At 40.1% G+C, this 14,097-nt stretch overlaps 1 protein-coding gene across 19 annotated transcripts in view; it reads left to right on the top strand.

Moving 5' to 3' along the window:
• The window catches only part of TNPO1 (transportin 1), a 157,555-nt gene that overhangs the window by 115,571 nt on the left and 27,887 nt on the right, over positions 1 to 14,097 (top strand). For 17 of the 19 annotated variants that reach the window (XR_010602195.1, XR_010602193.1, XR_010602192.1 and 14 more), the window contains 6 exons: positions 2,220 to 2,306; positions 3,022 to 3,129; positions 3,336 to 3,494; positions 3,623 to 3,710; positions 6,457 to 6,555; positions 6,772 to 6,867. Coding sequence is in view for 15 of the 19 variants with exons in the window: in XM_005288230.5 (XP_005288287.2) it covers positions 2,220 to 2,306; positions 3,022 to 3,129; positions 3,336 to 3,494; positions 3,623 to 3,710; positions 6,457 to 6,555; positions 6,772 to 6,867 (637 nt within the window). In the remaining 4 variants the exon portion in view is untranslated. The remainder of the gene's footprint in view (positions 1 to 2,219; positions 2,307 to 3,021; positions 3,130 to 3,335; positions 3,495 to 3,622; positions 3,711 to 6,456; positions 6,556 to 6,771; positions 6,868 to 14,097) is intronic. The other 2 variants (XR_010602194.1, XM_065599096.1) reach the window with 1 other exon arrangement.

Genomic DNA, 14,097 nt, shown 5'->3' with positions numbered 1-14,097 from the left:
TGCCACCTGGGTTGTTTACTTCATCTTTGATCAGTTTGGGCTGGTGGTTGGCCAATGTATGCTCTTTCTCAGGTCTTCAAGTTTCTTAAACCAGTGTTAGGTAAGGGTGTCTCAACCTGCTGAGAACAGTTTCAGCAGTAGGAGCTATTAGGACAGGGATAGGAAATAGGTGGACTGTGGGTCAAATCCGGACTGTCAGGTGCTTTTGAATGGACCCTGAAATCTTTTTATTATCATTGTTATTGTTTATTATTTTTCTCTGGAGTCTAGACCAAGAAATTTGGACCTAGACAAAAATAATTGACTACACCTGTATTAGGAAATACCTCTTGCCTCTTAGTGTCCAACTTTCAGGGCAGTAGAACAGAATTCAGTTAAACTTAAACATGCCATCCTTAGAAACTAAATGCAAAGCTTAGTAGGCTGTCCACTTGCCCCCTCAAGTCCCTAATATCTGCATCCTTATGACTGGCAATAAAATTGTCCTTTCTGTTGACTGCTACCTCTCTGCTGAGAGTGGTTGAGCCAACGGCCCTCCCTTGTTGCTTCCCCTTCTTGTCTTTCCCCATGTTGTCTTCTGGTTCCCAGCATCATCTCCAAAATTAGTGTCCTGATTTCCTGTGGAGCTAAGGATTATTTTCCCTTCCTATTGTCCTCTGCCAGCCTTATTTAAGGGATATGGCTTGGCATTCCTTAGGTGGAGTCCTGAACTTTTACTTATGTAGTAGTGTAGGATCTGACACCATGTTTGTCCTATAATATGGGCCCAAGAAAGGATGGAAAACAGACAGCTGTATCATTAATAGGACAATTCAGAGAGAATATGCCTCAGAGAAGAACTGTCAAGCAGCCTCTTGGTATATCTTGGCACAGCTGATCTTCCATCAGGGCACCTTTTAGGCATAGGTTCCTAAGTGTTATAGTCCAAGGATACCCCACTAGTTATCATGACATGATTGATTGATACTGTTATTGCTGGGCAATGCATTTTTAGAGTATATGAGTGAAATTCTGGTCACACTGAGGTCTGTGGTAAAACTGTTGATTTCAGTAGGGTCAGGATTTCACCCTATATTTTTTCAAGTCCAGAAAGTTAGATTAAGTAAAACTTTTTATACTGGGTGCATTGTAACTTTACAATAGAAAAATATTTCCTGTGTGTAAACAGTACACTTTTAATTATGATCACTTAGCTGATTTTGGTCACACACGTAATGGTGTGTGTATGTGGTGTGGAAATAACCTTTGTGGAAGTCTCTATATGGATTAAACTATAACATGGGAAAACTGAATCTCATAGAATAAATGCAGAAAGAATGAGGAGTACTTGTGGCACCTTGGAAACTAACAAATTTATTTGAGCATAAGCTTTCGTGGGCTAAAACCCACTTCATCGTATGCATGCAATGGAAAATACAGTAGGAAAATATATATACACAGAGAACATGAAAAAATGGGTATTGCCATACCAACTGTAACGAGGGTAATTAATTAAAATGAACTATTATCAGCAGAAGAAAAACAACTTTTGTAGTGATAATTTTGTAGGATCCTGATTATCACTTGTCACTACAAAAGTTGTTTTTCTTCTGCTGATAATAGCTCGCCTTAATTACCCTCGTTACAGTTGGTATGGCAATACCCATTTTTTCATGTTCTCTGTGTATATATCTTTTCCTACTGTATTTTCCACTGCATGCATCCGATGAAGTGGGTTTTAACCCACGAAAGCTTATGCTCAAATAAATTTGTTAGTTTCCAAGGTGCCACAAGTACTCCTCCTCCTTTTTGCTGATGCAGATTAACGCGGCTACCACTCTGAAACAGAATAAATGTATGTTACTGAAACTGCCTCTAATGAGCAAAGTTGTCTATGATGGTGTATCTATTGGCACCTAATATATAGTGGTAAAAAGGTAAGCTTTGTTAATACATTGATGTTTCCTAAAATCTAATCTGAGAAATAGCAAATTGTGAACTTATTATGAAACTTTATTAATAGTCATGCAGGAGAGACAGTTGTTTACAATTATCACAGTTGAAACAATCGTAGTAATTTCACCATTGATATGTCATAAGGACCTTTTTTGTAAAAGAGAAAATGTGAGGTGAGATGAGAAGTGATCATGTGTTCCAGATTTCTGAGTTAGAAAACTTGGGTATTTTGGAATTCAGTATTTCAGCAGTTAATCAACAATGTTTTTCCTCACTACAAATAGGAATATATTCAGATGCTAATGCCTCCACTAATCCAGAAATGGAACATGTTGAAGGATGAGGATAAAGATCTCTTCCCTTTATTAGAGGTAAATGTTACAAAGTATTTTGGTGTGAAATTGTATAGGTTATCTAATCTCTGTTCTACTAAGTTGATTTTGTGTTATATATGTTTAATATAAAGCAGTCTGGATTTTATTGTGGGGGATCTTTTAAGGATCTGAATTATAATGGTGCATAAATTAGTGTAGCTCTTACAAGAATGATCCTTTCTTCTGAAACGACTTCAGGTTGGGGGTGTGACTGTAGAGATTAGGCATAGTGGTAAAAATGTTAATTATGGAAAAAGCCATTTCTGCATAACTCATTCATTTTGGCTGGAAAGAGATAAATTTCCCTTTTCTGTGATTTAAAGATATAGCCATTGGGGAATATCTCTTCCCAGAGCAAAGATTTTAGGTTAGTTTCGCTGGAGTCCTTGTGGTGTTCTCCTACAGCATTTTTTACTGCCCATCTTTTATTCCCACAACTTTGCTCCCATAGAACAACTTGGAGGTGCTCCCAGTTGGACACTGTCAGCCATCTCCTGTAAACTGAACATTCCCCTTCAAAATCTGTGGCATGAAAATTATTAGCCCAGTCCTAAACCCAGGTTTTCCATAACGGTAGCCTGTTCTACTATTGTCTGAAATAGTGTCTGCCCAAAATGGTTAATTTTTTCTCTTCTCTATATTTTAAGTAGGGCCTAGTGAAAGAAAAAGTATACATTTTCATCATCACGTGTACATTGCTTTTGTATTCCAGTGCCTGTCTTCAGTTGCCACTGCCTTGCAATCTGGCTTCCTTCCATACTGTGAACCCGTGTATCAGCGTTGTGTAAACCTGGTACAGAAGACTCTTGCACAAGCCATGGTATTTTTCTATTATTCCCAGGATTTGTAGATGCATTGGGTATGCAACTGCTTGTGTATTACACTGGGATTTATAACATATCCATCAAACAACATCTGATTGAAGTTACAAAACATAAACCAATTCTTGATTTGCATGCATAGCATAGAGAGAACTCAATCTGTTTTATATTGAAGGTGGGTGTTTTAACCAGTGTTTTATTACAGTTGCACAATGCTCAGCCAGACCAATACGAGGCACCAGATAAAGACTTCATGATTGTGGCTCTTGATTTACTCAGTGGCTTAGCTGAAGGACTTGGAGGCAACATTGAACAGCTAGTGGCTCGCAGTAATATCTTGACACTAATGTACCAATGCATGCAGGTGAGAAGAATTTGTTTGTAAATCCTGGGATATTTTTTTTTTTTTTTTAAATAAGCCTCGTTCTAATCAACTTCTTACTTCTCCCTTTGGTTGTGTTTTTTTTTTTCCTGTTTTTTGTTTGTTTGTAGGATAAAATGCCTGAGGTACGACAGAGTTCTTTTGCCTTGTTAGGTGACCTGACAAAGGCATGCTTTCAGCATGTTAAGCCTTGCATAGGTATGTTTCTTTTTTTTATATATATATAGATATGTCGTTAGCTTATTTCTAGGGCTGTCAAGTGATTAAACAACAATAGAATACCATTTATTTAAATATTTTTGGGTGTTTTCTACACTTTCAAATATATTGATTTCAATTACAACTCCGAATATGAAGTGTACAGTGCTCACTTTATATTTATTTTTGATTACAAATAAATGCACTGTAAAAAACAAATAGTATTTGTACCTAATACAAGTACTGTCGTGCAATCTCGTTATCATGAAAGTTGAACTTACAAATGTAGAATTATGTACCAAAAAAGCATTTAAAAAAAAAGGTAAAACTTTAGAGCCTACAAGTCCACTCAGTCATACCTCAGCCAATTGCTCTGACAAAAGTTTTACATTTGCAGGAGATAATGCTGCCCGCTTCTTGTTTACAATGTCACCTGAAAGTGAGAACAGGTGTTCACATGGCACTGTTGTAGCCAGTGTTGTAAGATATTTATGTGCCAGATGCGCTAAAGATTCATATGTCCCTTCATGCTTCAACCACCATTGCAGAAGACGTGTCCATGCTTATGACGGGTTCTGCTCAATAACAATCCGAAGCAGAGCAGACCGACACATGTTCATTTTCACCATCTGAGTCAGATTCCACCAGCAGAAGATTGATTTTCTTTTTTGGTGGTTCGGGTTCTGTAGTTTCTGCATCGGAGTGTTGCTCTTTTAAGACTTCTGAAAGCATGCTCCCTACCTCGTCCCTCTCAGATTTTGGAAGGCACTTCAGAGTCTTAAACCTTGGTCAAGTGCTGGAGCTATTTTTAGAAATCTCACATTGGTACCTTCTTTGTGTTTTGTCAAATCTGCAGTAAAAGTGTTCTTAAAACGAACAAGTGCTGGGTCATCATCCGACACTATTACATGAAATATATGGCAGAATGTGGGTAAAACAGAATAGGAGACACACAATTCCCCCCCCCCCCCCCAAGGAATTCAGTCACAAATTTAATTAATGCATTTTTTTTTTAACAAGCATCAGCATGGAAGCACATCCTCTGGAACGGTGGTCGAAGCATGAAAGGGCATGTGAATGTTTAGCATATCTGGCATGTAAATACCTTGCAACGCCAGCTACAAAAGTGCCATGCGAATGCCTGTTCTCACTTTCAGGTGACATGGTAAATAAGAAGCAGGCAATGTAAATGTAAACAAACTTGCTTGTCTTAGCGATTGGCTGAACAAGAAGTAGGACTAAGTGTGGATTTGTAGGCTCTAAAGTTTTACATTACAAGTTACACTTACAAATTGAAAAATTGAATTGAAATACTATTTTTTATCATTTTTACAGTGTATTTGTAATAAAAATATAAAGTGAGCACTGCACACTTTGTATTCTGTGTCGTAATATAAATCAATATATTTGAAAATGTAGAAAAATATCCAAAAAATTGATAAATTTAAATTGGTATTCTACTGTTTAACAGAGCAATTAATCAACAGCCCTACTTATTTCACATGTTGATAGCTGAAGAAAAAGATGGTGGTATCTTCACCATGGACTGGATTGATTCTCCTGGTGGTGGAAGGTCTGCCTGTTGTGGGGGAAATGGGCAGTATCAGTTACCAGACAGCTATCTCATTAGTCAATTCCTCTCACTAGGGAGTGGCTGCTGTTAAGGGTAGGAGTAGATGTCCTAGTTCAAAGTATCACATTAGGTAGCAGTTGTTTCCAAGGCTCCTATGGAGGGCCGATATCAGACTTGAAAGCTGCCATCCCACAGCAGAAACCTTGATGGGGAAGAGAGGTGGCAGTACCAACCATCCTCTGGGTCGGGGGTAGTCAATAGGCAGACCGCCAGACACTTTTGAACGGACCCCCAAATATTTTATTTTATTTATTTATTATCATTTTTTATTATTTTCTTCTCTGGAGTCTGGACCTTGACTATACTTTGACCAAGAAATTTGGACCTTGACAAAAAATAATTGACTATCCCTGCTTCTGAGTGAATTAAGCACACTGGGCCAGGCTTTGCAGAGTTCAGTTTTCACCACCCTGAACCAGCAACAATGTGTGGACATAGATCTATTTAGATCACACTTTATAAAGGCATCTTGCATTTTGCTTTTTTCTTAAATTAAATTCAAACTGTTCGAGAGTGTTTTTCTCCAGACTGATTTTTATACCATGGTCAGCTTTGATCTGGCATATTCAGACTGTTTTGCAACTAATGTAGCTACTTTCTGCTGAAAATGGAAAAGCTGATAAAATTGTATCCCTGATTTACAACCTATACTGCTTGTTTTAGGAGTGTATTGTTTCTATTGCAAACATCTGCACATCATAATTGAAAATGTGAAAAGCTTAGCCAAGAGCTTATTTTCTTTATTTCAGCAGAAGGGTTATAGTATCCATTGTAGGTTTTTATAGACTTGCTGATCCCTTTGGCAGAGGTGTATGCCAGAGAGGCCTGTAACTTTCCTCCAAACAATTACTGGACTGACTTGGGGATTCTAAAATTTGAATTCATTCTTGTCAGATGTTTTATCAGTTCAATGACATGTGTGCCTTCATGACACACTTATTTGAGGAATTAGTTGCAAAATTGTTGCTCCTAACTCTTGTCTGTTCTACATGAGGCATTCCATGCATTTACATATTTTTAGGTTATGAAAAATTGTTTACTGAGAACTTCGAGTAGTGGGGAAAAAAACAACTTTACTGCACACAGTCAGTTTAAAAATATTGTTCTTTCTAGCTGATTTCATGCCGATTTTGGGAACCAACCTAAATCCTGAGTTCATTTCTGTGTGCAACAATGCTACATGGGCAATTGGTGAAATCTCCATTCAAATGGGTAAGAATTGATGATCTATATATATATATATATATATATATATTTTTTTGAGAATGCATGTTTACAATATAAAATGTTTAAAGATTTCTTTTTTGTTCAGTTAAATGGCAAATGAAAATTTTGATTGTTAGTCTAAAGAATATACACACGGATCTATTTTGATTGATTATTTTAATAGTCGTTTTCTTCTGAATTTTTGTTTTTTGGTTATTTTAGGTATAGAGATGCAGCCTTATATTCCTATGGTGTTGCACCAGCTTGTAGAAATCATTAACAGACCCAACACACCAAAGACGTTGTTAGAGAACACAGGTACCCTATAACTGAAATGTTTGTGGTGAAAGGAATTATGTAGTGTTGTCTCAGAGGTCAAAAATCACCCACAGCCTTTAAAAATTGCTTAGAGAAACCAAACCAGAACTGATACATTTACCGCGTTTATAAGCAAAAACAGCTCTGTTTTGCAGAAGTTTTTACAAGTCTCAGTGCTGCAGTGAACCAACTGTCATATATTTAGGTTCTTATGGTTGTTGCTTTTAAAACCTTTTTTATAAAATTGATCGCTTTGTTAGCCCTGAAAGAATTGGAGGTCTTCCTTTACACTAGTTTAGATGCATATCATATGTAGATGCATGCATACATAATGTGTCTAACTTTGAAAAACTTGAAAACATAATTGGCATATGTGAAAATAGCAGAGGAAAATGAAGATTTGGAATTAACAAAAACAAACCGAAAAAAATCCAACGGGTGCACCAAATATTGGAGAGAAATCAGTTTGTAGTAATTGCACTAAAAAAATCTTGATCTCTAGCGGTAACGGTACTACAATCAAATTAAAGTGTAAAAATAAAGTGTATAATGTAGTTTGTAGTGCCTAACTTTTTATTAAAAATTATGAAAACTACTCCAGTGATAGCATGCACATTTTATATTCTGGCCAATGACAGTGGCCTTCATATTGGGAGCTACTAGCAAGTGTCTTATTAAACATGCACTCCTGAGGCTTGTTTCTTTTGCATTTTTAGAGAGCATGTTCTGGTATAAAGAGCACCTTCCATACTCTAGAAAAGCTAAATGAATTATGATTTAACGAGTTTCATTTTAGTTAATCGACATTTTCTTAGTAATTGAGTGTCCTTTCAAATTTTTTGCAGTTACTCATTGTTTTCCTTTTGGTGAGGAAACCATAGTTCTTCGAGTAGTGTCCCTATATGTATTCCACTTCTGGTGCGCATGTGCTCCACACGCCTTTGATCCGAGATTTTCACTAGCGGTGTCTGTTTGGTCTACATATATGCTGCTGATAGCCTCATGCCCAGTACCGAGGCTACATCAGGTTGTGCAGGAGAACTGCCCTCAGTTTCTTCTCAACCACCTTGGCCTGAGATGGAGTTTATTATGTCTGCATTTTGTGTGCCTCGGCTGCTTGCTGAGTTTTTTGTACTTAGTTTATTTAGCTTAGTGTGTTAGTAGTAGTAGTAATAGTTAATTACTGGTTATTGAAAGATTGTTTTATTTCCTCTGAGGAAATCCTCTCTGTGAAGGGTGTGCCTGTTCGCAGGTGTTTAAGCGCTGCCTCGTGTGGAGAGGCTATCCCAGTCAGCGATGGACAGTCTAACTGCATTCACTGCCTGAGAGAGAGAGTTGCATCCCACAGAAGTGTAACTCCTGTTTAGCCATGGGACATGGGAGAACTGGGAAGTCAAGTTGTGACTGTTAACGATGGAGTGCTCCCTTCACCTGGGTTCGGAGCCAGGTCAGGAGATCCCCTTTGTACATCAGTCCCTGGGGTCTCTAGCAGCCCTTTGACCTCAGCGCAGTACTCTTACAAAGGGGAAAGCCTTGAAGATCTCCTCTAAGGATCCTGAGAAGAGGATCCTTCCCCTCCTAAGGTATCCATCTCAGAAAGTGCTCACTCTCCGACCAGGTCAGCAGCCATGCTTGGTACTGTAGTGGCAAAAGGCTCTTCTGGTACCAGCAAGGTGGGAAAATCCTGCAGCTCTAAGAGTAAACATGGCTCTGAGAAGGAGTTATTGTCTAGTGGAGATGGTCAGAGCAAACGCACAGAAGATCAGTACTATTGGACTGAACACCTCCCAGTACCCTTATCGAGCTCCTTGGTACCATTTAAGTCTAAACCTCCATTTATATCCGCGCTACCTGTTAAGCGCTCAAAACCATTGGTACCTTCCTGCAGGGACAGGCGTACTGGTCTGTCAGTACCACAATTATATACTGCAAGACTTTAGGTAGCTGAAGGGCTTATTAGTGACTGCTTGAACCAGTGTGTCTGTTGGTGACAGGTACTGAGCATCTCTCTACTGAAAACCTCTGTCTCCGAACCTTCATACATTCCTTAGTAGACTATCATAGACTATCAGGGTTGGAAGTGTCCTCAGGAGGTCATCTAGTCCAACCCCCTGCTCAAAGCAGGATCAATCCCCAGACAGATTTTTGCCCCGGATCCCTAAATGGGCCCATCAAGGAGTGAACTCACAACCCTGGGTTTACCAGGCCAGTGCTCAAACCACTGAGCTATCCCTCAGTACTGTCACCTCTCTTCAATCCGAGCTCTCCCATTAGAGGAGGAAGAGGATGATAATGGAGATCTCCTTTCCGTATCATCAATCTCTGTTCGGCGTACTCCTATGTACCAATATACAAACCCCCCTTTCTCAAAGAGACAGGGAAGATGTCCGGGAACCTCATCATTCCTGGTGGGAACAACTCTGGATGCAACCTCACTGGCCATATTGGGGTCCCTGGGCATTTTATCGCTGGCAAGTCTCCAGAGCCCCACTCCACTCCGCTCCTCTCCTCTCGGGATGATAGGGAGACTCAAACATCTACTCCCCAACAATAGGAGGAAATGTTCAAGGATCAAGAGAAGGGCGGATAAAGAAGCTATCTCCCAGGCTGCCATCTGATCATCTTCAGAGGAGGGGGCATTACCACCTCAGCCTAAAACTATTGCCAATGATATTTTTTGCAGTTTCGAGACCTCATTAAATGGGTGGCAGACTCCCTACAGATACCTTTTGAGGAAATCAAAGAATCCCAACACAAGCTGTTGGATATTTTTCACTCTGCGACATCAGCCAGAGTTGCCCTTCCTATCAGCGAGGCTCTGCTGGAACCTGAAAATACCATTTGCAAACCTTTTCTACAGTAACACCCACGTGTAAGAGAGACGATTTTAAAAGTATTGTTTTTCTCACCAAGGACTCTGAGTGACTAGTTTCTTATCCTCCAGCCAGCTCTCTGATGGTTGAAATGGTGATCAAACTGGGCAAACACGGGTATAAATCCACCCCATATGACTGACCAGAAGGACCTGGACCTTCTGGGAAGAAAATCGTACCCACTGGCAACCCTGCAGTTCTGCACTGCGAAATATCAGGTACTGATGGCCAAGTGCAACTTCATAAATTATGCAAAATTTAGCTCCTTTATTCCACACTTTCCTTCGGACTAAAGAGAACAATTTCAGCCTACCATTGCTAAAGGATAATTACTAGCCATGTAAAAAGTGTCAGTTTTGTGAGGATGGTCGAGGGTTCAGACCCTCCCTTCTCTTTAGCCTGTGAGAGGCAATGATTTGCCCACCTCCCCCCATTTGAGGACTAACCCCCATTTCTGACAAGCAGGAGAGTATATCATCTTGGACAAATGGGAGCTGAAAGTAATATAGGGCTACACCATCCTTATTACCTTTCTCTCTCCTCTTCAGGGACCCTTCCCATCCGTTCCTACTAAGACAGGAGATTAAACTCCCTTCTTCGTTCAGGAGCGGCAGAGCCAGTCCCTGCTCAGCTTTGGGGAAGGGACTTGTACTCAACGTACTTCCTTGTGCAAAGAAAATAGGAGGACAGAGGCCAATCTTAGATCATTTTAAGTACAGGTACTCCTGTTTGGGGTCTCCTCAGCTCAGAGAGTGTTTTCAAAAGTTCTCCCAGTGGTGACTTCCTGCTTGTGTCATGAGGCAATCATAGTATTTGACTGGTTGCTCAAGGGACGGTCTACCAAGAAGTGTTGTCAGCCCCCTGGAAAGCACTTTCTCTGTTCTTGGACTTTGGGTCACATGGGGAAAATCTAGACTGACTCCTTTTCAGAATACACAATTTATAGGAGGTATCATCCCTGGATTTCTTGGCATCCAGGGCCTTCCTTCTCATGGACAGATTCACGACACTATCAAACTTTGTCAGAACTATTCAAGGGAGCCCCCAGATTTCAGTCAGAAGCTCTCTTGAACTTCTAGGTCACATGATGGTTTGCATTTTTGTGACTGAGTGTGAGATTAAACCTTGGCTGTTTCCAGGGGCGGCCCAGATCAGTTTACTTGCCAGAGACAGCCTAGTCAAACAAGTGTAAGTTCCTCAACAGGTAAAACGCTCCTTAGATTGATGGATAGTTCCTCACAATGTAGGGGCGGGAATCCCCTGCCTCCAACCGATGCCAATGGTTAACCGTAACCATGGATGCATCTCTGTTAAGATAGGTATGTGTGCGCCTTGGTGCTGTAATGGTACAGAACAGATGGTCACCCCAAGAATCTACCCTCTGTATCAAGCTGTTGGAGCTCAGAGTGGTCAGAAATACCTGTCTTCGTTTTCTGCCTCTCATCAGACACAGGCCTATCCAAGTCATGACTGACCACGTGGACTGCTTGTTTGATACCAATTGGCTGGGAGGAGTAAGATCCCCTTCCTTCTGTGCAGAAGCAATAAGGTTATGGAAATGGTGTATAAAATGTTGCATACAAATTTCAGCAATATATTTCCAGGGTAGGAAAAGTGTCAGAGCCAATGCTCTGAGCAGGCTTCCCCCCCAAGACTAAGAATGGGAGCTGGATTCCTAGTTCTTGTCAGCATATTTCAGACTTGTGGATTTCCAGAGGTGGACCTCATTGCCACACCTACAAACAAAAATGCCATCTTTTCAGTTCAAAGATGGGGTAGGAGGAGGGGAAAGGTTAGGTTACAATTCCTTGGGGAGAGCCTTCCTTCTCACTTGGATGAAGAAGCTGTTTTATTATTTCCCCTACCACCTCTGATTCTCAAAGTGGTGAACAAAATCAGACCGGATAAGACCAGAATTATCCTAATAGCTCTGGTATGGTTGAGGCAGGCATGGTTTCCTTACCTGTTTCGCCTAGCTCTTTGTTCAGTGATAAATTTTTCAATCACTCCTCAGCTTCTCTCCCAGGGCTCCAGTTGACTGCTGCATCTCCAGCTGAGCATTCTCTGACTCAAAGGCATGGCTCCTTGATAGTTTGCAGGGTTAGTAGGTCTGGTGAGCAGAAGTATAAGAGATATTAAATAGTAGGAAAGGTTCTACCAGAAATATTTACCTTCAAAAGTGGAGATGATTTAGTCGCTTGTATGAATTCCAGAATGCTGTCCCTGAATCCGCCTCACTTCTGCTTGTTCTGGAAGATCTGCTGCAACTAAAGAAAACAGGCCCATCACTTAGTTCTGTTTTTTTGCGCTGCCTTTTCAGACCATTGTTTAGGGGTTCTCATTGTTTGCTCACCCTACAACCATTAGGTTCATGAAAGGTCTGGGTAATCTCTTCCCACTGGTGAAAGTCCCCACCCCAGTTTGGGACCATAATTTGGTTCTTAAGACTCATGAAATCTCCTTGTGAACTGATGGTGACCTGCTTGTTACTGCATTTGTCCATGAAAACAGCCTTCTTAGTGGCTATTACATCAACCTGCAGAGTCTGAGAGATGGAGGCCTTAATAGCAGACCCTCTGTTCATAGTATCCTACCAGGGCAAAGTTTCCTTAGAACCACACTCTAGGTTTCTCCTAAAGCGTCCTCTGAATCAGATCATTTACCTACCAGTTTTCTTTCCAAAACCACATTATTCCAACCTGGAGACCACCTTCCATACTCTAAATGTCAGGAGGATGTTCGTCTTCTATCTAGATAGGACTAAATAATTTCATACGTCTCCTAGGCTGTTCCGTCTTGTTTACAGAAAGATCCAAAGCTTCTGCTGTTTGTGCTCAAGGACTGTCAAAATGGATTTTGGGATGTATTATAGCTTGTTACAGTGCTCACTTGACAAGGTCAGAATCTACATCTGTGGCTCTACTTAATGTTCTGGTATCTGAGATCTGTGGAGCTGCTACACGATCTTCAGTATATACCTTCTCCAGGCACTATGCCTTAGTCGGTGCCTCTAGATCTGATGCAGCAATTGGCAGTGCAGTTCCTTTGTGCTGGACTCTATTCCAAAGCTTATTCCTCCTCATAGGGATTCTGCTCAGGAATTTCCCAAAGTGAAACACCCATAAGGAAGAAAAAAGCGATTACTCACCCTGTGTGATAACTGTAGTTCTTTGAGATTTGTTGTCCTCTGTGTGTTAGACTACCCGCCCTCCTTCCACTTGCTTCAGTTTCTCCTAAGACTCAGTGGTGGAGAAGGATTTGAGGGTGTTTTGCCTGCTCAGATTGATGTAGCCTTGGTGCAGGGCACGTGGCTGTCAGCAGCGCATGTGTGGGTGGAATGGACACTGCTAATGAAAATCTATCAATGGCACGTGAGGTGCATGCACAGCTCAAGTGGAGTACCCATAGGGACATGCACCTTGAACTAGTTGCTGTACAGGGTGAAGTAACCTCCTTCTTAGACAAACATCACAAGCTGATGTCATTGACATTGATGTCACCAGTAAAGGACTGCACTGTACCATGAGAGGTTAAAAAGAGAGAAATTGGAAGTGTTTTAGTTTGTGTGTCATCTGCAGTATTTTGGGAAACTAAATGTTTAAAATGTAGTGTTTTCAAAATTAGTGTGGAAGGTGAACTTTAAGAAGAATTAGCTGGTTGTTTGGCATGTTATAGATACTGCTTTTATTTAAGAAACCATTTTTGAGCAGCTATGTAAATTAGACTGCCAGATGGTAATATCGACAAGTGAATTCTGTTTTTCTTATTAATTGATCTAGTAATTGACATGCGTCCAGTGCTCAAGTGCTTGCCTCTATTACTGTTGCAGATATTATAGAAGCATCCAAACACTGATTTTGTTGTTGTTTACTCTTTAATAGTTAATGTAAATGTAGATATGCAACTGCAAATAAATGTTGAATGTGGTGTACTTACAAGAAGTTTGATGTAGGATATCACCCTATATATTATGTGTTCTAGAATATTTTTTCTGTTTACCCTAATCTTTAGCATAGCAAGCAAATGCTACCAAAATATTTACATTTTCCTGGTGTGTTTTTGTATTACTGTGATTTTTGTCTAACTTTTTCTCCTGTAACAATATAACTAAGACACACTCAGTAAAAAATCATTGCATAGGAAGTGGATAGGTGGCACAATGTTCAGCCTCCACAAAAAATACTTCTCCTTATATAGGCTTCTGCAGTATAGAAGATTAAATGGAGTTTATCAAATGTGGCTTAAAAAAAAATCTTGTAATATAAACATTTAACTGCCTATCTTCCTGATATAAAAATGCTGCTAAGGTTATGTATGTATATTAAAATTGACACTGCTGTGAGGCTGCACTTAAAAA

Source organism: Chrysemys picta, chromosome 6 (assembly GCF_011386835.1).
Source record: "Chrysemys picta bellii isolate R12L10 chromosome 6, ASM1138683v2, whole genome shotgun sequence".
In the NCBI taxonomy this organism is placed as follows: domain Eukaryota; kingdom Metazoa; phylum Chordata; order Testudines; family Emydidae; genus Chrysemys; species Chrysemys picta.
Note: the sequence above shows the minus strand (reverse complement) of the source record. Positions and strands in the feature narration are given on the sequence as shown.